We start from the raw sequence: 25,963 nt of genomic DNA, 5'->3' as shown, positions 1-25,963 counted from the left end.
ATATGGGTTAACAGATTAACAAGGAAAGACAGACTATTCAGTCAAAAAACGATTTTAACATATAAGATGCAAAGCTATTTTTACAGTTAAAAGCACACGTGTTCATTTAAAAATATGCACACTATTTTTCACCTGAAATGCCTATATTGCTAGAGACACATTTGAAAATTAACAGCTAACATATTAACCATTAACCTGACTAATAAAACCTTATTTTATTATAACTCACTAATAAAATGTGTTCTCTACTGCAGAATTAGGCATATTTTGAAAACCAGTTAAATGAGTGTGCAGATTTTTCCTCTCTTCTCTGCATGATTATCCGTGTTGTTGTGCACAGTAACTGCAGGAGGAAGGAAGTCAGATTTGCAACAATTGCAAATGTATAAGCGAAGCTATTGTTTAAAAGTAGGAGGATGAGAGATGATGGATTTCATTGGAACACGTCATAAAGAGGGCTGAGAGGAAAGTTTTAGTGGGCAGTAGCAGGGAAAAAGACAGGCAGACATCTTTCTGCACTACTGGGGAGAAGACCTGGCTGTGGGGGTGTCCTGCTGCAGTCGAGACTGGGGAAAGCTGAAAGAATTACATTTCCACTGGCAGAGGCTGTCCTATCTGAAAAAGCTGAGAATTCCAGGCAATGACCCCGGCTTGAGAAGGCAAGCGTCCCTTTTCGTTGGAGTTAAGCCAAGAGAGCCACATTCACAGAGAGAATCCTCTAAACAGATAAGGTAATTACCTAACTGGGGGAGCTGTGTGTGTGCACGAAAGTATGCAGTCAGTGTAGAAAAATGAAAGTCCCGTGCGTGTCTTAATCAAGTGCTAATGTTGCAATTTAAGTTCTGTTCTCCGCCACTATAATTGCAGTGTGTCATTGAAAATGCTTTGATTGTTCCCTTTTATTGCTGTAAAGAATGAGATTATGTCTAAATGCAAATTTTATAATACAGAAAATATTTGAAAACAGACGGGTGGTTTATTTTCTATTTACCATTACAATGCCAATGATGTGGGGAGATTTTTAAACAGTGCAATGGTCATTTTAAGACAGATGTGTGTATGTCAGAATCAGTATGAATAATTGTGAGTGACTGTAGTATAACTTGTTGGAGGTACATGAGCCAACGGGAAGAGAGACTCTCTGAACATAGCTCCCTACCGTATATAAGGTAGTGGAAATTACCACAAGACTACCACATATAGCTCTCTGTCGTAAATAAGTCAGTGAGTTTGCCCATGGTGGCGCACCAACACTATCCCTGGAAATTGTGGTTTCCCTAGAATGCAGGTCTGAGGTCTCTCTAGTGATCACACGAAAAATCTAAGCGAAGATAAGGGATTCTGGACATTGGGGCCACAAATAAAACAAGGGAATTATGCTCACCAAAATACCACCAACCACGTATACCAAATATGCAGGTCTGGGTGCTGAAATAATGCATGTCCATTGTATTATTGTTGCACATGGCCAAATCTGAATACAAAGAGTGATTATTGCTAAGTTATTTCTCAGCGGTAATAAAATACCGTCAGGCCCCAAATCTCCACAAAATACCCTACATATTTATGGTGCGTTGCAGGCCGGGAAAGTGATCATAGAGTACCTACTGGGCGTGGCAAGCGTGTCTCACACTGCCATTTGCACATTAAAGGGAACCCATTTTATAATAGCAGTGTGCCACTAAAAACGAATTTCAGAATGTCACAAAGGGAAACCACATTCTCAGATCTAGTGCAATATTTAGAGGCAAAGTTATTTGCACATGGGAATTGGTCTTCGAACAGTACCTTAGAATGGAGTAACCGCATTCAGGGTGAGGTGCAGAAAGAAAAACTAGACAATATTTTTGCAGAAGGCAGCATAATTCAGGTCTGCCTTACAAGATTATTGAATGCAGCCGATAAAAGTGCAGAGAAAGACTGTTTAATACGGCTATGCGGCAAAATATGGTTTATTTTAAACAAGTCACTGCGAATGCAAGAGAATGATACTCAACTAATTAACAGGTTAAAGACTGAATTAGATGGGGCAAGTAAAAATCAGGAAATGTTGAGAGCAGAATTGGATGTATGCCAAAAAGACATGCAATTAAAATGCAGAGACTTTGATACTCAGTTATCCAAAAGCAAGAAACAATTTGAAGATAGTGAGCAAGAATTGACACACTTAAAAGCCTTAGTGGATCACATTAGGCAGGATAAAGATGAGGTTGTTTCAGAAATGCAGATTTTACAAAAAGAACATTGCGAAAAAGAAGGTGATCTCCAGAGTGTAGAACAAGAAATGATTAAAATGATCCAAGAAAGAGACAAGAGAAGTAAAGAGTTCAATGAATGCCAAATGCAAATGTGCGATATGCAGGAGGCAATTAATAAAATGAGTGATGAAAATAATTATTTGCATGATGAAGCCAACAGACTCCTTAAAAAGTGTAAGGACTTAGAACAGCAAATGTGCATTCCCAGGTCCCAGGAGAGGCGGCAGGGTACCACATTCAATGGAGTGGAGGTGAATTCTAGCTCTGCCCAAAGAGCTAGTGCCCCAGTGACAGGGCCGGTGACTGAACTTGGTTGCAGCGCCCTTGGGGGATTTGATACTCCCATTGGGGGCAGCCACCAATCTCATACACCTGAAAACAGGATTGAATCACAAAATAGTGCAATTCCATGCATTGCAACAAGTAGCCCCATAAAAATAATGAAATCCATTAAAGCCCTGATCAAACCATTTAAAAAGGGAGGTGAATGCTGCATTGAGGATCACTTAGAAGCGGTGCATGACATTTTTAAAGCGCTCCAGATACCTAAGGAACAGTACAGACAATATTTTCATTTAACTTTAGATGCCCCGACGGCCAGCATCATAAGGGGATTAAATGAACAGCAGAATATGACATGGCTGGAGTTTGAAAAAGAAATTAGGCGTCATTTTTCTCCTTTTCAGTCATTGCAGGAGGCAAAGAAAGTTGCGTACACTATTACTGCTGGACCTAATACATCACCTCGCCAATTTTTACAAGACTTAAAAAGAGCATTCTCTCGCTTTGATGTATCTTTTGACTCAAATTCCAATGAGTTTAAAACCGCATACTTCTATGGGCTACAGAAAGACATCATATCCCAATTGGTCCGTGAATTTGACCGTGACAAGTCCCTTGAATGGATTGTACATCAAAGCACCAAGCTATATGAGGTACTCTATTGTCAGGGTAGAGAAAGTGATAAAATGAAAGATACTAGGCCTAAATCTAAAGAACCCTCAGCCACAGTAATGGAAATCAGGTCAGCCAAAATGTCCCTTGAGTCTGCTCAAAGCCAAGGTAAAAATAATGTGACACCTGAACAAAGGGGTAATCAACAAAGATCGCCATTTACTGTACCAATATTCCAATCACATGATCCTAGTAATAGAGAGAGCTACATCAGCCCTAGATATTTAGGAGATAGACCCCGGGTAAGATACCGGTCTGATATGGCAGGTATGAACAATAACCAGAGACAAAATCAAGATCAAAGAAATGATGGTCCCTACCAGTCATTGGGGACACAGAGCAGATTTGATCCCAGCACCATGATATATGGTAATCAGGATAGGCCCCGATATGTGGATCGATTTACTGATAATGGAAATCAATATAGGGGCCAGTACCCACAATCTGAGAAACAGGACATGAAGCAAAACGTGAACTACAGTCCACGCCAGTACAATGATTCCCCACCAGGGGACTATAATCAAAGGATGGGTGCAACCCGCTCCCCTCCACAAATGAATCAAGAGTTCAGAAACCATCCCAACCGGTATCAATCACCTGAGAGGTATCAGAATAGATCCAATCAGGGGGAAAACAACCAATATCGACCTAGGCCACAGAAAGAGGATCCTAGAGAGGTGGAAAGGTTCCAATGCCTTGAGGCCCAAGTGAAAATGTTAGCTGAGCAAATAGGAAAGCTCTATACAGCGCAAAAACAACCTTCCAAAGAGGGGGCTGATGGCCATAGCAATGACCGGGGGGCTTCCGAAAAGTGACTAAGTACTCATGATAACTGCAGTGCCAAAATGACAGATAGCTCTGATATAATTTTGCATAACGACTCTGAGATGTCTAATGGATTAAAAATGAAAGTACCAGTAAATGAAATTGTGACAGAAAGTGCAAATACTTCTAAAAAAGAGGTACGGTTTAACTTAGAGCTAAATAAAACAGTAAAGATTTGCACAAATGAAAAAGAAACATTAGGAATTCCAAAAGAACAAAGGGACAGATTTAAGAAAAATGACTCATGCATGGGGAATACCAGTGAACAGGGAGTAAGTGGGGATGCCATAGCTCCTTTCCTGGGCAAGCAAAACAATTACCAAACACAGACAGAAAAAGGAAATACTCACAAGGAGGGTACAAGTCAATCACCTGAAAAATTCTTTGAGCCACATATTTTTGAAGAGGCTGAAAGGGCTGGTATTACACTAAATGATCACAAATGCACAGAATTAAAAAATGACAAATTGCTGAATGATGTTGTGACACATGTTCAGTTGGAAGGTTGTAATGTGGTCTCTGATGTTACCCAGATGGATGGGCGAACGGTGGCCACACTCCAAAAAACCTCTGAACATGGAGAAATGAATAAAATATCTCGCACAGAAATGGGTAAAAAGGAGGGAAAAATGTCTTTTCATTTACCAATGTGCTTAGCCAAAAGTGAAAAAGACCTGAGAAAGGTGAGCCCTGAAATCAGTAAGAATTCACATTTCTTATGTGTATTAGAGGAAGTTGAGGACAGATATTATGCACCCATCACTGTAGAAGAAAAATGCCACACCTTTGCTATGATTGACACTGGCGCACAGGCCACAATTATGTCCAAGGAGCTGGTAAAGAGTATCAATGAAGGGAGGCCTCCACAGAGTCAGATCACAGTGAAGGCAAATCAAGGCCCAGTGCATAACTTTAATGGGGAGGAGGTGCCCATCATAGGTGTAACTGAGGTTGACATAAAAATAGGAAAGCACAGAATGAAACAAGAGGTATTGATCACATCTATTTGTGAAATTCCATTTCTGATGGGGACAGATTGCCTGAAAAGATTGTCTCCTCTCATAGATGGGGTGAATGGAGTGCTGTGGTCCTTAACCAAAAAACCATTGAGGCCTAAGAAACTAAAATCACAAAACAGCAATATAAAAGAATGTCACACCATTGCCAAAACAAATGATGCTGTGGAGGTATATCTCCAGAATAGCTGCATACCTAGTGTCACTGTTATATTAAGGTGTCAAGACAAAGATCAGTGATGAAATAAGACATGTGCTTGGCCAATTGCAGAAAGCAGGCGCCAAAGTATCTTTGCAAAAAGCACAATGGTGCAAGAAAAAAGTGAACTTTCTAGGGCATGAAGTGACTGAACATGGGCTAAATCCACAAAGGAAGAAAATAGAGGCCATACAAAGATTAAAAGATCCTAAAAATGTGAAAGGAGTAAAAAGTTTATTAGGGATGACAGGCTATAACAGAAAGTTCATTGAGAATTATGCAGAAATCACTCAACCATTGACTAAACTGCTTAAACTAAATACTCCCTGGAAATGGGGAAGAGAGCAGTCTGATGCAGTGGCTAGATTGAAGGAATGTCTTGTAAAGGCACCATGTTTAGCATACCCCATAAAGGACAGGGATTTCTTTATAGAAATAGGCTTTTCTGAACATTGTATGTCAGCAGTGTTATCACAAAAACACGATTTGAATCACAAAACCATTGCATATGCAAGTAAGGCATTTTCCCAAGTTGAAATGAAATTTAATGAATGCGAAAAGGCCCTATTAACCACTGTGTGGGCGCTACAACATTTCCGCCCCATTGTTCAGGGAGAAAAGGTGATTATTGAAACAAATCATCAACCTTTGCAATTTTTAGAGAGTAAAAGAATTAGATCAGGCAATCTAGCGCAATCCAGAATCACTTCATGGACGCTGGCATTACAAGGTTTTCCCGTAGAAGTAAGATATGGACAAAATAAAAAGAGCCCAATTGCTCAAGGGTTAGCTGACTTACATGACTGTGCAGCTGAACAAATAACAAATGAAATGGATGTGGAAGCTAGTTTGCAGGAGTTTGAACAATCACCACACAAAGCTTTTGATGAAAAAACATGCAAGGATTTGCCAACTGTATATGTGGATGGTTGTGCTTTTCACATTGAAAATGACAGTAATAAACAATTAGTGGCAGGAATAGGAAATGTCTGGTTGAAATGTGAAGGCGTTCCTAGTATAGGGATGAGGATTGGAGATAGGAGCAGTCAGGTAGCGGAATTGGCAGCCATCTATAAAGCAATTGCTACTGCAGTTGATAAAAAGTTCAGTGAAATTGTCCTGGTGACTGATTCTGACTATGCACGGAATAGCTTTGTGGAGTATTTGCCTGGTTGGAAAGCAAGAGGCATGGTTACATACAACAAAAAGCCACTTAAACATGGAAAAATGATACAAGCCATAGACAAATTGGTGTCAGAAAATAATTTAACAATATACTGGAGAAAAATTCGTGGGCATTTAAAAACACCAGGAGAGGATAAGGAGGGAAATGATAAGGCAGACCATCTGGCTAAGATTGGGGCTGTGATGGGAGAATTGCTACCTATTGATTATTTAATGGGTGAAATACAAATTGATGCAGTCACACGTTCTAAAGCACCAAAGGAGGTAGATCAACCGGTGGTGCAGTGGAGTCATGACACGCCAGACCAAGATTTGATTGAGGCACAAAAGAATGATCAAATTTTGGGAATCTATTATAATCATTTGATAGATCCTGAAAAAAATCCTTTAACAGAAAATGATTGTATGGGAAAAGAAGAGTTGAGGGTGTTATTAAAGAACAAAACACGAATTAGATTACAGGATGGGCTCATGATTAGAGAGTCCATAACAGGGCAAATACAGTGGGTAGTACCCCTTTCATTCAGAGGACTAATGCTACACCATGCACACGATGCCATAACTGCAGGCCATAGAGGTTCACAAAAGACATTAGAAATACTAAAAGATTATGCTTACTGGCCACATATGTCCCAAGATGTGGAATTATATACTAGAGGATGTCTAGTATGCGCCCAATTTAAACCTGCTTCACCAATGCATAGAGCACCATTGATGAAAAGAGGCCTAACTCTCCCATGGTCAGATTTGCAAATAGACTATGTAGGTCCTTTAAAAAGGTCGAGCAGGGGACACCGCTATATTTTGAGTGTGGTATGTTTGATGTCAAAATGGATTGAGTGCATTCCCGCACCAGATTGTAGTGCGCAAACAGCAGCCACATTGCTGGTGAACCATGTGTTCTCAAGGTTTGGGTTGCCACAAAGAATTGAGTCAGACAGAGGAAGTCATTTCACAAGTACTCTAATGAGTAAGGTATGGCAAATACTAGGTGTAAAAAGGAAACTACATATCGCATATCGGGCGGCGTCTTCAGGTACAGTTGAAAGAAGCAATAGGTCTGTTGTGGACATTTTAAAGAAATTTGTGGCAGAAGCAGGTTCCAGCTGGGATTTGCGTTTACCATTGGTTTTGATGGCAATCAGGTCGACTCCTGCCAAAGCATCAGGTGTTAGCCCCCATGAGGTCTTAACAGGTAGGAAAATGGTGTTACCACAACACCTACTATACAGAACACATGAGCAAACTCTAGTGAGTGCATCCACAGTTCATGAATATATTGATGAACTGAGGAGGCATTTGCAACATGCATTTGCTTTTGTGCAGAGAAATCTGGAAAGAGCTGCTGACAGTGCTAAGTCATATTATGACAAAAAGACATCAGTAAAGGAATACAATGTAGGGGATCAGGTGTACAAGTTTCATTTTGGAAAAAGTAAACAGAAAAATTCTAAATTTCTGGCAGCCTGGCAGGGGCCATTTCGAATTATAGATAAAGTATCTCCTGTAGTGTATAAAATTTTGAAAAATGAAGGTGAAACAGCAATAGAGCAATTTGTCCATGTAAATCAAATCAAACCATGCCATCCCAGACATGAGATCAGGCAGCTTGAGCATGTGGAAACGGATAGAGTCCCTTGAGAAAATAAATGGGTGTGATCAGGAGGCAGTGACAAAGAAGTTAAAAAAAAAAAAAAAAAAAGTTGATTGTAATGATGGCACATAAACACTGTAATATATGTGAAAATATATAATATAAATAAATAAATAAATAAATAAATAAATAAATAAATAAATGCACATATAACGGAAGCTCGTGGTTGGTGTGCAGAGAGAAAGTGTATTAAATATTGAATGCTGTTTTATATGTGTTTGTTTTCTTTTAACTTGTGTTTAATTTCAGAAAAAAAAAAAAAAAAACGAAGTATTTTTACCAAGCATGTTTTATTTTTGGCAAAAGGATGAAGTTAGTATTGTGCTATGTACTTAATCTGTTTATTTTCTATTTTGATTTAGACGATTAACATTATTTGATCGGAGGTTCCGGGACCAGAGGCCACGGGAGACGATGGAGTCCTGGAGACCTCGAGGACGGATTCCGGGAAAGCCCCAAAGAGGGGTGAAGACCAAGGCTACAAAGCGATCAGCATTGAAGATGATACCGATGACATGTTTAACGATAGTGATATTTGGAGGGATCTTCAAGAATTCAGAAGCACAGGTTGTCATTGAACCTGGACCAGCATCTGGTATCGCGGTAGAAGAAGCACCAGGATTCATCATGAGTGATAGAAGGATGATTTTCCAAAATATCTACATACCATTGAATCCTGAGATTTTGATTGAAAAACATTTGAACAATACCGGAATTAAGATTGAACAGACTAAAGAGTGGCTGGAAATAAGAAAAGAGGACGCTAAGCAGTCAATAAGAGATATATTAATGCAATTGGAAAAAACATTCGTGAATTCAGCAGACATTAAGAAGAAGAGAGGAAAGAGAGGTGCGGTGATGCTCGCGATATCAATGGTAATGTCTATAATTGGGGCAATAATAGGTACTACAATATCAACAGCCAATTCTATTTCGGTAGGAACACTGAGTACTAAAGCACAACAACTGAGTATTGACCTAGAAATAATACAAAAGACATTAGATGGAATTAGAGGGGGACTGGATGAACAAGTAAGATTCATAAATGAAACTGCAATCATTCTAAATGAACAAGCGGATGTGATGCAACGGGCGACTAAAATAATACTTAAGCATGACAGAACTTTAAATGAAATATTGAACATAATGAGTCCTGTTGATAGACTATTAACGAATTATATGAGAGAAGTTCAAACTGCAGTTTCACAATTGATTCAAGGACATATTCCCTTGTATTTTGTTTCGCAGGATATCATTCGGCAAATGATAGAAAGATTGACCAGGAGGGAAATTGACCTTATACAGATAAGAATTGCATTCGAAATGGGGAATGCAATGCCGTTATATGTGGACTTGGAAAGACTAGAGATCGGATTTTTGCTATGCATCCCATTTGTAGCCCCTGAACTTATTTATCAAACGAAGTGGGTACACAACGTGGGATTTTGGCAAGAGGACAAATTCATTAAGATTAAGACTCCAGAAGTGGTGGCATTTCAGTCATGGGAACCTGAAGTTTATTTAATACCAAACCTGGAAACATGTGTAACATTTAAAGAACAAAATTATATGTGTCCAGGTAAACCGTTTGTTCCTGATGCCACAGATGCTATTTGTGGATTGAAATCTGACCCAAGTATATCAGAGGGATGTGAAGTGATTATTAGTAATATGGGGAGTGAAGAAATGGCACAGGCTAAGATGGTCAGAGGTAAATGGTTGGTCAGTACCTGTTTAAAGAACATGACGGTAGTACATTTAAACCATGGAACATACGTGGTTAAACAGGTAAAATATAATGTTTTTTATTTACAGGTTCCAAAGGATGCAATTGTGTCAATTGGGGGATTAACATTGTTCCATGTAACAAATGATGTTTGGGAAAGCCAAGTGGAAAATATCGATTTTTTTCAAAGGGATACTTTTCCAATAGATCCAGATGTGGAATATTTATTGAATCACAAAGAAAGACATGTTATGAAAATGAATTTGCGAAAAAACAATATTACAATTAGTAATCTGGGCATAATAGAAGTGGAAAGATTTAATTGGGGAACCTGGGGGGAACGCTCAATAGTGGGTTTGGCTATCCTGGTGCTAATCATGGGTGGATGGTTGATTGTGATATCAGTAAAAATGAAAATGTTACTGATTTTACTGACTACGTCAGGAAGAGAAAGATATCCCAATACACATGCATTTTAAGAGAAAAAGAAAGAACAAGTTGTTTTTGGAGATTGGCTTGGATTATAGCCAAGTTCTAAAAACAAGTTGTTTTTAGAGATTGGCTTGGATTATAGCCAAGTTCTAAAAACAAAAGGAGGGTATATGTAAGGATATTTGGCATGTTACTGCACAAGTAGCATTACAGCGCTACTGCACAAGTAGCATTACAGCACTACTGCACAAGTAGCATTTTTTGCAGCACCACCACAAGGGTGCGGTGCATTGCTATATGGGTTAACAGATTAACAAGGAAAGACAGACTATTCAGTCAAAAAACGATTTTAACATATAAGATGCAAAGCTATTTTTACAGTTAAAAGCACACGTGTTCATTTAAAAATATGCACACTATTTTTCACCTGAAATGCCTATATTGCTAGAGACACATTTGAAAATTAACAGCTAACATATTAACCATTAACCTGACTAATAAAACCTTATTTTATTATAACTCACTAATAAAATGTGTTCTCTACTGCAGAATTAGGCATATTTTGAAAACCAGTTAAATGAGTGTGCAGATTTTTCCTCTCTTCTCTGCATGATTATCCGTGTTGTTGTGCACAGTAACTGCAGGAGGAAGGAAGTCAGATTTGCAACAATTGCAAATGTATAAGCGAAGCTATTGTTTAAAAGTAGGAGGATGAGAGATGATGGATTTCATTGGAACACGTCATAAAGAGGGCTGAGAGGAAAGTTTTAGTGGGCAGTAGCAGGGAAAAAGACAGGCAGACATCTTTCTGCACTACTGGGGAGAAGACCTGGCTGTGGGGGTGTCCTGCTGCAGTCGAGACTGGGGAAAGCTGAAAGAATTACATTTCCACTGGCAGAGGCTGTCCTATCTGAAAAAGCTGAGAATTCCAGGCAATGACCCCGGCTTGAGAAGGCAAGCGTCCCTTTTCGTTGGAGTTAAGCCAAGAGAGCCACATTCACAGAGAGAATCCTCTAAACAGATAAGGTAATTACCTAACTGGGGGAGCTGTGTGTGTGCACGAAAGTATGCAGTCAGTGTAGAAAAATGAAAGTCCCGTGCGTGTCTTAATCAAGTGCTAATGTTGCAATTTAAGTTCTGTTCTCCGCCACTATAATTGCAGTGTGTCATTGAAAATGCTTTGATTGTTCCCTTTTATTGCTGTAAAGAATGAGATTATGTCTAAATGCAAATTTTATAATACAGAAAATATTTGAAAACAGACGGGTGGTTTATTTTCTATTTACCATTACAATGCCAATGATGTGGGGAGATTTTTAAACAGTGCAATGGTCATTTTAAGACAGATGTGTGTATGTCAGAATCAGTATGAATAATTGTGAGTGACTGTAGTATAACTTGTTGGAGGTACATGAGCCAACGGGAAGAGAGACTCTCTGAACATAGCTCCCTACCGTATATAAGGTAGTGGAAATTACCACAAGACTACCACATATAGCTCTCTGTCGTAAATAAGTCAGTGAGTTTGCCCATGGTGGCGCACCAACACTATCCCTGGAAATTGTGGTTTCCCTAGAATGCAGGTCTGAGGTCTCTCTAGTGATCACACGAAAAATCTAAGCGAAGATAAGGGATTCTGGACATTGGGGCCACAAATAAAACAAGGGAATTATGCTCACCAAAATACCACCAACCACGTATACCAAATATGCAGGTCTGGGTGCTGAAATAATGCATGTCCATTGTATTATTGTTGCACATGGCCAAATCTGAATACAAAGAGTGATTATTGCTAAGTTATTTCTCAGCGGTAATAAAATACCGTCAGGCCCCAAATCTCCACAAAATACCCTACAGGGCCTTGGAAGAACCCCTAAGGAGGAAATGGGATCTCCTCCTGCCATGCCTGCTGTTTGCTTACAGAGAGGTACCTCAAGAGGGTGTTGGTTTCAGCCCCTTTGAGTTACTCTTTGGACATCCCGTGAGGGGGCCCCTCGCCTTGATCCGAGAAGGCTTGGAAGCCACCCCTCCCGGTCCCGCCAAGCAAGTGGGGGACTATGTGTTAGGCCTCAGGCGGAGGATGACACAAATGATGGGTCAGGCAACAGCAAATCTCAAGGCCAGCCAGGAATTGAATAAGTACTGGCATGACCTTAAAGCGTCGCAAGTGGATTGGACTCCGGGACAGGAAATCCTTGTGATGGAGCCTACCAAGCCTAGAGCTTTGGCAGACAAGTGGACTGGACCCTTCAGGATCATCTCCAAGATGGGCGAAGTCAATTATCTGGTTGACATGGGAGCCTCTGGGGTAGCCCCCCAGGTATTCCATGTCAACAGGCTCAAGCCTTTCCACAGGCGAGCAGAGGTCTCATGTCTCTTGCTAGCTTCAGGGCAAGAAGAGGATGAGAGTGAGCCCCTTCCTGATTTGCTGCATAGCAACCCTCAGGATTGCTCAGTGGAGGGAGTACATCTCTCTCCAGAGTTGACAACAGAGCAGCAGAGGGCCTGCAGGGCTTTGCTCCAGCAGTATGCCTCTCTGTTTTCACTGACACCGGGCCTTACACCGTGGTGTAAGCACGAAATTGACACTGGTGACAGTGTACCTGTCAAAAGCAGGTGCTACCGTATGTCAGATACCGTCAAGAACCGCATCCAGGCTGAGGTCGCCAAGATGTTGGATCTGGGTGTTATTGAACCCTCAACCAGTCCCTGGTCCAGTCCAGTGGTCCTTGTCCCCAAGGCAAGGTCCCAGGCGGGTACCAAGGATTGGAGGTTCTGTGTGGACTACCGAGGCGTCAATGCCGTCACCAAAACTGACGCGCACCCATTGCCCAGGGCTGATGAGCTCGTGGACACCATAGGTGCTGCCAAGTTTGTGAGCACCTTTGACCTTACCTCAGGCTATTGGCAAATAGCTCTGACGGACCATGCCAAGGAAAAGACGGCTTTCTCAACACCTGAGGGACTCTACCAGTTTAGGGTCATGCCTTTTGGGTTGAAGAATGCCCCTGCCACCTTCCAGAGATTGGTCAACCATGCGCTCAGTGGGCTGGAAGCCTTTTGTGTGGCTTACTTAGACGACATTGCCGTCTACAGTTCCACCTGGGAAGAGCATTTGACACATCTGGATAAGGTGTTGCAGGCCTTGAAAAGGGCTAACCTCACTATCAAGGCCACCAAGTGCCAGATAGCTCAGGGGAAAGTTACCTATCTTGGTCATGAGGTAGGAGGGGGTCAAATCCAACCTCTCTCCAGTAAGGTACAGGACGTACAGAACTGGGAGACTCCCACTACTCAAACCCAGGTGAGAGCCTTTTTGGGCCTCACTGGGTACTATCGCAATTTCATGGCAGACTATGGAACCATAGCTGCACCCCTGACAGCTCTAACTTCACCCAAACAACCTAGGAAGGTTAATTGGACCGAAGACTGTCAGAGGGCCTTTGATGGCTTGAAAGAAAGTCTGTGTAGGGCACCTGTGTTGTGTGCGCCTGACTACAGCCGACCCTTTATCGTCCAGACGGATGCCTGCGACACCGGAATTGGAGCTGTCTTGTCCCAGTTAGATGACAAAGGGAGAGAACATCCTATCATATTCATCAGTAGACAACTCAAGGGTAGAGAACTTAGGTGGGCTACTGTTGAAAAGGAGTGTTTTAGCATAGTTTGGAGCCTTAGGCGTTTTAGGCCCTACCTTACGGGGTCTACCTTCAAGGTCCAAACAGATCATAAGCCCCTGAAGTGGCTTATGCAGATGAAGGGTGAGAATCCGAAATTGCTCAGGTGGTCCATTAGCCTGCAAGGGCTAGACTTCACCATAGAGCACAGACCAGGGAAGAGTCACGATAATGCAGATGGCCTTTCCAGAAGGTATGTTGACCGTCTGGATGAGGGTGTCTATCCCGTGGGAGATTAGACACCCTCCACCTCAGTCTGGGGGGGGCGACTGTGATGCTGGAAATGCATCAGGGGGACAGGGCCTCTGAATCCTTGTCCTTTACTGCCTTGTATCGTGTGTTCTGTCGTGTTTTCTGCCCATGAGTCCATTTGGGACTCCTGGCAGTGCAGCTCTCTCTTTTGGTTTGGTGAACAGACCCATGGGATACCCTTATGGCACCCATGGGTAGGGGTACAACCCTGTGCCCCTAGTGTATGTTTTTGGGCACCTGTGGGTGGCCCACAGAGCAGGGTATGGGCTGGTGGCAGCTCCATGCTGAAATTGACAGGTGCTCTGGGTGTCCTCCATTTTGGGATACCCAGGCCCTGCCATTGGAATCAGTTGATTCCTGATGGAAAACAAGATGGCCCCTGTGGCCTCTTGCTTTCTATTGCCTCTTACCTTGTTTTCCCAAAGTCCTGGGAAGCCCTGACTCTGTCCCTTCCCCCTGACTGGCTGTTGGGTGGAAGTTCCATATATGGTGTTGTTGTGAAGGCCCAGCTAGACTGACTGGAGCCTTCCCATTCCCTGTATGTTGTGGGTACCTCCTGTGGGTGGGACCTGGGTGAATGGAGTGTGTGACCAATATGCACTCCTTGTTGTGGTTGTCTGGTTTCTGGCATGTGAGACAAAGACTGAGACAGCCCTGCCCGAAACTGGCCTGAATGCAGTGTGTAGTGTTGAATGGCTGGGTACTTGTCCCAATCCACATTCCTTGTTGTGAGTGTCTGAAAGGGAGGAGTGTGGCCTGAATGCACTGTGTGCCTGATTGGCTGACTGACTGCATGAATGCCCTTCTGTGTGATTGGCTGCTGTGTGTGTGCCAGCAGTGTGGATGAGAGACAGAATAGTATATCTGGGGACCTCTCACCACTGGAAATTGTTCAGAAGCGTTCAGAAGCTGAGTCTCCACTCAAGAGTAACTGGAACTGCTGATCCTCGACGTCCAGCTGGAAGAAGAAGACTTGCTGCTGCATTTGCTTCGACAGATCTGAAGGTTGCCGAATTCGTCGAGGACTGACCCGAGAGAGGACCTGGTAAGGCGCCCTCTTCCCGTGCTCCGAGGGAGCACCGCTACATCTTCACCGAAGTCCATTGCCGTGCCGCAGTCATGGGAAGACCATCCGAGATCAACCCCAACTCTACTAGATCATTCCCTAACAAAATGTTAGCAGGGACATTGTCCTGAACCAGGACAGGAAGCTTCGCTGTCTTGTCTCCAATCATGAGTGTGACTAAGGCTACATGTGATAATTTGGGAGGCCCACCAGCTAACCTGGTGGTTTGCAGAGGAGCACCTACATAGTCCTCTGGCTTGAGCAGGGTCCTGTCCACCACTGTCATGCTGGCCCCAGTGTCTCTCAAGCCAGTAGAAGGCTGGCCATTCAAGAGGACACTTCTCAAAAACCTACGGGTGTTCTGCGGGATAGTTGCCAGTACTTCTGCGTACTGGTCCCAGGCCCCAAGGGACACTAGGGAAATCTCTACCGGAGCACCAAATGTGATCCCGGTAGAGGAGGGGAGGACAGTGGCCTCCACCTCAGACACGGGGTAAGGGTAGGTCAGGCTGACAGCCTGTACTCCAAGTGCCTTACCTTTACACCTGGAGTCACCCCTTTTGTGATCCAGGGCCCCACAGTCCCAACAAGTGCCAGGAGTGCGGGGTACGGTACTGGAACCACTGGGAGCCTGCTTTGCAGCAGGTGGACCACTACTCTTATTCCCACCCCCAGATGACTTATCCCCACTAGATTTTTGGGTCTTAGGAGAGGAAGGTTTTGGTTTACCCGACTGTGATTGCTTTTGGGACTCCTCAGCTTTCTGAGAGGTCCCCTTTTCTTTGTCCTTGTCCTTCCCACTGGAGTCCTTAGGGGACACCCTGTGGGAGACCCACTTGTCAGCCAACCTAGCCAGCTTAAAGGGGTCCAAAATGTTCTGGTCAGCCACATACTGACGCAGCTCTGGTGAACAGGCTTCAGAAAAATGCTCAAAAAACAACAGGTGGGATAATTCAGCAAAAGTTTTCACCTTGTAACCATCAATCCACCCCATCATGTTCATGTGCGCAGCACTCACCCAGTCAACCCAAGACATATTCTCTCTTTTCTTAAAATCCCTGAACCTTTTAAGATATTGGGTAGGTGTCTTGCCAAACTTGGCAATTAAAGCAGACTTCATACACTCATACTGACCCCTTTCTTCCACACTCAGCTTCAGAATACAGTCATATCCAGTTTGAGGCACTCTGCTTAACAAACACTTAGCCCAATCTCTTTTATCCACATCATGAATTGCACAAGCCATTTCAAACGCTTCAATCCATTGGAGGATATCGGAACCCTCCAAAAACACACCAACCAAGTCTTTCAGAAACTTGGTGGCTGGGGACCTGACACTCTCACTGGTTTTAGCTGAAGTCTCCACTCTAGCTTTCTCTAGCTGGATTCTCTGACATTCAGTGTCCTTGTCTTTGAGCGCAAGATCCCTATTCTTGAGTTCCACTTGCTGTGCCAGCTCCTCTTTCTTAAGCTCAGCTTCTATTTCCAACTTGCGATATTCAAAGGCCAATTTCATCCTTAATAACTCAAGTTCCATGGAATTGCTGGGGTTTGGAACAGAGGCAGCAGGAATGGTGGCATTCCCAGAAACAGATTCAGCGACAACCCCAGGGGCAGAGTCCTAACTGGTTGCATCTCCCCCTTCATCAAGTGTTTCACCATCAGTCTGGTAGTCCACCAGGGCAGCTATTAGCTCAGCCCTAGACTTATCCACAAAGTCTAACTCCCTGGCTTCACAAGCACTCTGGAGAGCCTCTAAGCTCATCCTAGTCAATTTACCATTCGCAATGGGCTCCATTGCTTGTAATGCAGTTATTTGGAACACACCCAAACCTTAATCTAATAAAGTGCGGATATTTTGTAAGTGGCACGGTTATACACTGAGTCTTAAAACCATAAGCATCCCACCGCTGCCACCAGCTTGTCAAGACCGGTGGGGGGGTCTGTACTTCCGCTCTCTATATGGTAGAGGAGAGGCACAGAGGACCCCAGCCAAGATTCTCAATTATGGTAGCTATGGGCGAGCAATCAAGGCCTAGCTTCTCAGGAGGTGATGCAGGCTGGTTCTTAAGTACAGTGTATCCCCAAGCCCCCACAAAGGAATGTCCACACACTGTATTACTGAAAACACAGTCTTTATATAATTAATATTCAAGGGTCATGTACACTTATCACAACAACGCACTTTGTGCTCAGGAAAACCAATAATGGTAAATATCTACAATTCTAAAGTGGTACCACTAATATTAGACCTCATTAAAGTGCATTCATAATACTGTATCAATGGCACGCAGATCAATGAGAAGGAAACCAGCAATAGAGAGAGGAGAGATAACAGATGGTTGAAACAATAGGCAGAAGACTGGCCCTCGCTACTGGACACAGTTCTGTGTGGATATCCCCCCACCTGGGCAACCTGTAAAATAAAGAGATATAACACAAGCCCAGTCCATATATTGTTCAATAGTCTTATTCTCTCCTACAATGTTTTTACCCCCCCAATGTACCTGGTGGAGTCGAGTTCTTCGAAGAGACGTCGACAGATCCTTCTTGAGCGACCCCCTTTCAAGCGGGAGTCACAGATTGTCGAGAGGCGTCGGGAAACGTCGAAGACCTCGGGGTTCGGCGACGGGGAATCGACGGCCCTTCTTGAATGCCTTCCCTTTCAAGCGGGAGGCACGGGGCGTCGAACGTCCGTCGACAAACGAGGTAGAACGATGTCGAAGAGGCGGCAGCTTCGTCCGAGCGGTGCTCGTCGGCGTCGGGGCGTCGGCGTCCTGCAAGGCGGAGGTGTGCGGGGCACCTCGATGACAATAGTTCTGGACCGCAAAGATTGTAGAGACGGGAGCCCAGCAAGGGCGTCGGGTCGTCCGAGTCTTTGAGGTCGTTGGGTGGCGGGAAACCCACCGGCAGGTTTCTCCTCGGCGCGTTGGTCGTCCTCGACTTTCTCCGGCAGGATAAGTGGGCGACGTGGTGCTGGTAAGGCAAGAACAAAATACCAAGGACACCCCGGCGTTCAGACCTGAACCACTAGAAGTGACGCATGTCAATGGCTCCATAATAACAGCAGCCAGCCCCACAGGGACCATCACGAGAAACTCATCATTTTTCAAGCCCTTTGAGGGACACGCTGAACCAAGCACGGATCACTTGAGGTCGGACCAGGAATCCTCAGAGGTGGAGTCAGAGTATCAGGCGGAAGCGCGAGATGCGGACGACAGCGACAGTGACACCCCTGTGCGCTGGGAGAGAACACCCCGGAGGAGCCCGTCCAAAAGGACTATTCGTCGACCTCCTCGATGGATAGAGGAAATGTAATAAGGTGCGCCCCTCTTTAAGTGGGGGGGAGATGTTGCGTCCGAGTTGTCGTGTCCCATTTCTATGGGCACGGTATTTACTGTTAATGTTTGTGTCCGTTCTTTCTGTTGTATTGGAAGCTGTGACGTGGACACGGCAGGAGGAAGAGGCGGGGCCACCGCCTCCGACGCGAGTTCTGGCGCCGACAATAAAGGAGTTAGCATCCGAATACCCTGGCTCCCGCGTCTCATTATATTGCCATTATTTAGTTGCATGAGTCGGATTACCAAGGTTTCTACATGCAGTAGAAACCTAACACTGGCTCCGCTTTGTGACGTGGGGAATGTAGGCTCTTTTTTAAAAAGTCAGAGTCAAAACGCGTTTAGTTCCTGATTTGAGGAACGCACCCATAATTGGTGTCCGGTGTCATGGGGGACGTACCTTCGGAGTGCTGTTCGTAATATGGATCCAAGCGATTGCAGGCGCTCCCGATTTGCAGGGAAGGTAAAGTGACTCTAACGTCATAATGCATCCAATGGTTTTGCAGTTCCTTCCGGGTGGTCCGATTGTCGGGACCTTGTGATGTAGTAACTTGCTAGATTCATTCAGAGTTGCTAGGGCCATGCTGTGAAACGTTCTACCCTTTAACAATGCTCCATTTGATAAACGTTCCAGACATCTTTATTTGAGCCTCGGAACTGTGTTTTTTGAAGATTTCTAACACATGAGTGTCTATGTGCTGGACCTTGAATGCTGTGTGGACGGTATCTCATATTTAATATGGTCTATTTCCCAACGCTATGAAGTCTTGTTAATATGTGTGTTGGGGAACCATTATTTTCCACATTGATTTTGCTGGCTTTTGCTTCAGTCACGCTCATATCTTGTTTTAATTATACAAATAAGGGTGGGTCGGTCAAATACTCTGAAAGGTTGTTTCTCTCCCATTGCCATATTATTATATCTGTTTAGCCTGTGCTTAGAGTTCAGAGGTTTGAAGGGTTATGGTTGCCTATGGTGCTTGGATGTTATCTTTTATTCAGTATGGTGTAGTTCCCAACATTATGAAATCTTGTTAAAATATGTGTTCAGGATCGAGTGTCTCCTGCAACTTGGTCTTTACTTCTGTAAGAATTGGGGGGTGGGGAGGTTGTTCTTTGCACTCAACTATGCTGAGACTGTATTCTGGTTTACCAATATTTTTCTTTTATAATTACATCAGGATGTGATCTAGCAACTGGTATTGAGTGTTGGAACAAAATGCACCTTTTTGTGAGAATTCAGTGCCAGCTGTATGATGCAACGGGTGGGTGGTGGGTGGTCCTTTGGTATATTTGTTTAAAATGTTATCCTTTGTGGGATTTTGCTCTCAACACTGCTCTGTTTCTTACTGGTGGTTCATCTTTTTGTAATCACTAACAGGATATTTTTCCTGTTTGTCCATGCCCCGTTTGTACTTGGATTTGTCTTTTCTTTTTTTTCTTTTTAGATTATTTTCTTTTTATGTTAATTAATCTTGATATCTAATATGAACGCAATAACTCTGGATCATTTGAAACTGGTTTCATGGAATGTGAATGGAATGAATAATGCTGTGAAGAGAGCCAAAGTGTAGTCTTGTTTAAAATGTATGTCCTGTGATATTGCACTAATCCGGGAGACCGACCTCACTGATGATGAAGCAAGTAAACTTAGATGGAGCTGGGTGGGTCAGACATACTTTTCCACATTCACATCTTACAAAAGGGTGTTTCGATTTTAATACAAAAGAATCTACATTTGAAGGTACTGTCCAGCAAGGCTGATAAAGAACAGAGTATAGTATCTGTTACTGTTAGGATACAGGACTATGTGATATTATTTTGTAATATATATGCGCACAACCTGGATAATGCAATGTTACCTTGCACCTGAAGCCTCAATGTGAATACAGGTTTATGACAACAAAAAGGTTGTAAAACATTTTGCATCTGATAAATTATGATTTATAATTGCATTTGAATTTGGATAGTCCCAACTTTTACCAGAAGCTCTTGGTTGCAGTTAAAATTGCACAACAGATAAAATTGATGAAGATATTAAAAATGTACTACAATAGGTCAGCAATAGTAGATGATAGAGATTATTTGATTATTCCTGTGGTGGAGAAAATATTGGATTAGAGGAGTGAGGGGACTCCAAGCCACCATAACTGTACTTGTGCTTCATAGCATGATAAATCTATTCAGAGTTTCAAAAAGCCAAGCAGAATCCACAAGGATTGCAACTCATACATTCATTTACAAGATTATTTGGGTACATGTATAATGTTGGGTGAATTAAAGGGGTCAAAATGGCAAAATGTTTCTTCTTACTGCAAAACAATTCTCCAGAATTCTCTCTGGGTGCCTTCTTGGTGTTAATCACAGTCTTCTGTACTGAGTTGCTGCATTGAATGATATCTTTGTGGGTAAGTGGCCTTCCCTGTGTGGCCACTGACGTCAAGCAGTGCCCCCCCCGGGAATCCCTCGCACCTGAACTCTTCATTCTTTTAGGGTCCAGGTTCCACAACGTTCCGTTGCCCCGTGTAGGTCACAGCATAGTATGGTTAGGGAAAGTGCACCCGACCCCCAGTCTGCGGATTGAAACACAGCCGGGAACTGGGAACCCCTTTTCCAGCACCACAGAAAGAAGAGGAACATTGATGGGGTTAATGTTTGGCTGGAATAGCATGGAGCGCTGGCATGGATGTCCAAAAATAGCAAGCAACCAGAGGAACAGATAAGGTAGAGAAAGAAATTAAGGCAGGAGTGCCAGAGTGCAAGCAGGGATCAGAGGAAGGCAGACCTCCAAGAAACAAGACCAAGAAGGCAAGAACAGAATAGGATCAAGGAGCGTCTCTCTCTCTCTGCACAAGGAAGAGATTACGACGCACGGAGTGTGGCGTAGTGTCGCAATTTATAGCATTGAGGAAAGCTATCCCTCAAAACAGTCACCATGGCAATCCCCCATATACAGGCAGATTGTGCATGCGTGAAACCCGGCAACAGGTCTACCGCGCATGTTCACCGCATTCAACATGGCAGCACCCTTTGGGGAATGCCGGGGTCTGACACCGTGCTGTGACGGGCCCGAGGAGAGGAGATCATGGAGCCACCAGCGGGCTCTCCATGGCAGGTAAGCACAACGCCGGAAAGCTAGTGGTAGGTGTGGCAACTGTGCAGTTACCATCACCAAGCGCCCTAAGGTATTCTTGTTGCAGCTCTAGGTTCTTCTTGAGAAGGTTCCCCGGAATCTGTCTTAGGTTAGTTGGGGTGAGAGGTGTCTAATTGGATTTTTGTTTTACTCCGTGCCTAAGTATCCTGGATCTATAACCTCCAAACCCCATCTTTCTACCCTCCTCAATGGGCTGATGTTCGCTCATGCCTAGGGGCATGGTACTTCGTTCAGTTCTAGCCCAACATTTGGTTATGATAGGTTATTTATAACGTGCTTAATACCCAGAGGTTTCTATGCGCGGACCCGGGATCGAACCTGTGTTGCTCCATGTCGTCTTTCTTCCAAGGCAAGCATGTTGACATCTAAACTCCTTGACATTCTGCTCAACTCTCCTCCACTTTTACAAGACAGCAAAAAGGGTTATATTTTCTCTTTGTCAAGGGACTTCCCACTGTCCTGCTCTCTCTCACTTTCAGTTAGTTCTGTCCTTGAACTACCTCCCTTCTGGTTGTTCTCCACTTTCTCCTTCTTATCCTCCTCTGACCTTTTTAGACTCTTTAACTCTTTCATATTCTCTTGTTGTCTCTCTTCTGCTTTCTACTTTAACCCTAATGTACCAATGACTATTTGTGTGCTTCCAACTCATCATGTACTTTACAATACCTCCTGAACCCCTATCTCCTCCTGCACCTCAAATGCCTTCCGCCATCCACTCACTGCTGTTCTTTTTCCAAACTCCCACACAACCTTTTTCCCTTTATGAGTTTATATAGAGGCTTCTTTTCTCCCCCTGGTCACGACTTATATTAAGAACATGCTGCTGGATGTGATACTCTTCTATATTCACGTATTGGTTTGGCCACCAAGGCTTCATGCCCCGATCTGCATCTAATTTGTCTTGTTCCCTAATGCGAACCAAGACTCTAAAAGACTAGTATACTATCTTGGATTTTGCAGAATTGCTCATGCAGGATGGGATGCACACAGTAAACTCTGTGGGCAGGTCATGTGTATGCTTTGAGTTCCCTTTTGGAGTAATATTAATAGGGGCCAAACCACATAGGTCCAGGTTTAGTGTGGCCACAGGTTTCAACTAATTATTCTGAATCTGCTTTCAAAAACATTCAGTATCTGCAGCATGATCCTTGTGGCAGACCCGTCAGGCCCCCAGCACTGTGGGGAGACCCGGGTAAACTCCCCTTACTGCAACTTGCTTGCGGACCACATTGCGGGTGATGGGGCCTACCCCGTTCATCACCTAGATCCAAAATATTGCATTGGCCATCATTCAATTGGAGCCCACTCTGAATTCTGATGGTTTCAGTACTCATCCAGCAAAATATTTGCCCACGGCAAGGCGAAAGGTGATGAAGGAACAGATGGACGCGTCATAAGGCAGAAAAATGTCAAACTCTGTGAGACAGAGCTGAAGCTGCTAATTTAGGAGATCACAATGCTGCACACTTTCTATTAGGCAGCCCCCTGAAGAAAGCCAGCATTGGGAAGCCTATTTGTGAATAGGAGGCCATCACTCTCTGAATTATTTCTGTCTCCAACCACCGTTAAACTGTAAAGGACTGCTAGAAACAGCAGAATGATCTCAAGTGGAGAGTGCCCAAATCAAGAACTTTTGCGCTGTGTGCCAATTCTGTCAGAAGACCTCAGAAGGTGTTGTTCCACTTATAGAACAGCCACTTAGGGAGACTGTAGGGAGACTGTAATGGGAATAATGTTTTCTCTGATTGTATGAGAGCACTGGACACACACAAGATGCGACACTGGAGGCAGTGTAGCACTTGCACACTTTTTGCAATCGTATGAGATTATGAAGGAAATGTGAAGACAGTCCACTGTGATACAAGATACACTAATCTAGACTTGAGCAACAAGGGTGTGTTCTGATAGTGTGGTTATTGTTAATAATGCATTTGTGAGCACTGGATGGATTGAATAAACATCATCACATTGTTCACTCGTGTAGGACGTTGAGCGCAACCAGGCAGTCGCAGTTTACACAGGTCGCTTGAGATAACATAGGACATTTGAGCCTGAAAAGTAGTTAAACATCACATATGTTGTCCATGATTCCATCAGCAGTTCTTGTGGATATCCCGTTGTAGGGACGCAAGACTCGCATTTAGAAGTGGCTTCTCGCCCTATCACAATGGATGAGTGAGACACGTTAAGATGGCCACCAGTAAATGGTGCGTCTATTATGAGCTTGACATGCCGATTCTGCACATGTGCACATGACAGCAAAGTCACAATGTACCTTCACTCTTAACAAAAAGAGTGCTAGTTAGAGGACGGACTCCTTTCATTCAGTAAAACGAACTACTGAGTGACGAGGACACTGAGTAGTACTATCAAGTAAGCACCACTCAATCCAATAAGGCTTCAGAATGGCCACATTGTGCAGATGTATTACATGTATAGAAGCGATTGGCATTATATGTGGCAACATGTTAATTATTTTGTAGATACACCTGAAAATGCAAGAGACACGGCGGTCCGCTATTGATGACAGTGCATTAAAGCATTTGAAAGCTTGTGATAAGTCAGTGCAGATAAGCAAGGATCTTCCACTCTTTAGCGCATATGTTAGTATGATGAGACTCTGAGTTGATGAGAGATGACATGAGAATGCCAATAGTATACTAACTCTGCTTTTTGTATTACAGGTGGCGGTTTCCTTTACCCAAGTACAGTACTCCACTGTTGGAAACCTACTGAAGTGTACAAAGTATGAATAATCGCCACACTTAGCATCTAAGAAAATGTACTCTGAATGAGTAGATAGATACATTATGGAAACTGAGAGAGTTGTGATGCACTAGATATTTACCACACTTGATGACAATGGGTGTTTGAAACATGTGTGGTGATATTTATCTGTAGGATTTTGTGCAGATGAAATTGAACTTCACCAGCATGGCTGCATAACCACAGAGGATCAGTGGTAAGCAACATCTTTACATTCACTATTAAGAATTAAATGGTAATGTATATAAAAGAACAGCAGGCAACTGGTTGCTAGTTCTATTTCTCTGGCATAGGTGATGTGAATAACAAGCCAATAAGAGTGAACTACACATATGAAGACTGAGGAATTGAAATTAATACAAACTATTCATATGCCATCTGGCTAAACCGAACAAAGGTCGAGCACCATTAAAAGAACACAAATAAGTCCACAAAGATTGATACTCTTTGTGGCCTGAAAATGTAGGCGGGTCACTTGTTATATAAGCTATTGTTTGTGTATTGCCCCTGAAGAAGTTCCTTTAATGATGTGCCAACATATAAGGAATGAAACATGTTGGGGCACATTATGAGCACCCGAATTGATGTGGTGACCCAAGATTAAGAACATGAAAAGGAACTAAGCAGAATCGAACACTGCTCTACAGACTATTAAGATTAGTATGTCTAATAGGAATTGTGCAATAGTTGTTGTGTAATTACTGGCATGTACACACATGTATATTAATTTATTGTAATGTTTTGATTAAGAGATTTCATTGTTGGTTGTTTGTGGATGATATGTATTGTTCATTGTGGTATTTGCACAAGCACAAGTCACATTTTCGGGGCTCACTGGTCACTTTATCAAGCACACATCATTTTTTGAGGTTTTTAATCATATGTGTGATGGCAAACTGAATACATTTAATTGTTGAATTATGTATATTAAATCCTAATGTGAAGGTTGTATGTTCTCTACTGTAGCATTATTGCTTATGAAATAATTAAAACCATCCTTTGACATTAGAATGTACCTGATGATGATTAACATAGCGAGTTAGAGTTCAAGGACCTTGGAGTGTGTTTTGATGTTCCAAAGGCTCCTCTCCAACCACTACCCATCATTGAGGTGTCCTTCTTCTGAATCATTATGGATGTAGTGGGACCGCAAGAACCATCCCATGCAGGGAATAAATATATCCTATTGATAACAGATTGCACTACCCAGTATCTATAAGCTTTGTTCCTCAGAAGCAACACCACAATAGCTATTCTCAAGCTCCTGAGCCCTATCTTCACAAGAGTGACATTATCCGACAAAATCCTAACCAAGCAAGGGAGTAGGTTTATGTTAAAACTCATGGGGGAATGAAATATATATTGAGTTTCAAAACCCTGCACACCTCCATTTACCATCACCAAATGGATGGATTGGTATGAACGATTGAACCAGATGCTACAAAGATTCACTGGAGACTG

General features: G+C 43.1%; 2 protein-coding genes across 2 annotated transcripts in view; both read left to right on the top strand.

Annotated features, from left to right (window-relative positions):
- Positions 1–25,398, top strand: part of LOC138472609 (uncharacterized) — a 336,202-nt gene extending 310,804 nt beyond the window's left edge. Inside the window, exon 5 of the mRNA XM_069610878.1 lies at positions 24,421–25,398. The gene's annotated coding sequence lies outside the window, so the exon portion shown is untranslated. The remainder of the gene's footprint in view (positions 1–24,420) is intronic.
- LOC138472608 (uncharacterized) lies at positions 531–10,475 on the top strand. The gene is made up of 2 exons (XM_069610875.1): positions 531–731; positions 8,454–10,475. The coding sequence occupies exon 2, from the start codon at positions 8,506–8,508 to the stop codon at positions 10,294–10,296; it is 1,791 nt and encodes a 596-aa protein (XP_069466976.1). The 5' UTR covers positions 531–731; positions 8,454–8,505; the 3' UTR covers positions 10,297–10,475.
- Positions 25,399–25,963: the final 565 nt, after the last annotated feature.

Source organism: Ambystoma mexicanum, chromosome 8 (assembly GCF_040938575.1).
Source record: "Ambystoma mexicanum isolate Mex_15411 chromosome 8, UKY_AmexF1_1, whole genome shotgun sequence".
NCBI classification, from domain to species: domain Eukaryota; kingdom Metazoa; phylum Chordata; class Amphibia; order Caudata; family Ambystomatidae; genus Ambystoma; species Ambystoma mexicanum.
Note: the sequence above shows the minus strand (reverse complement) of the source record. Positions and strands in the feature narration are given on the sequence as shown.

Coding starts and splice junctions, on each gene's coding strand:
- LOC138472608 (XM_069610875.1), top strand. CDS start 8,506: ATGGAGTCCTGGAGACCTCGAGGACGGATTCCGGGAAAGCCCCAAAGA.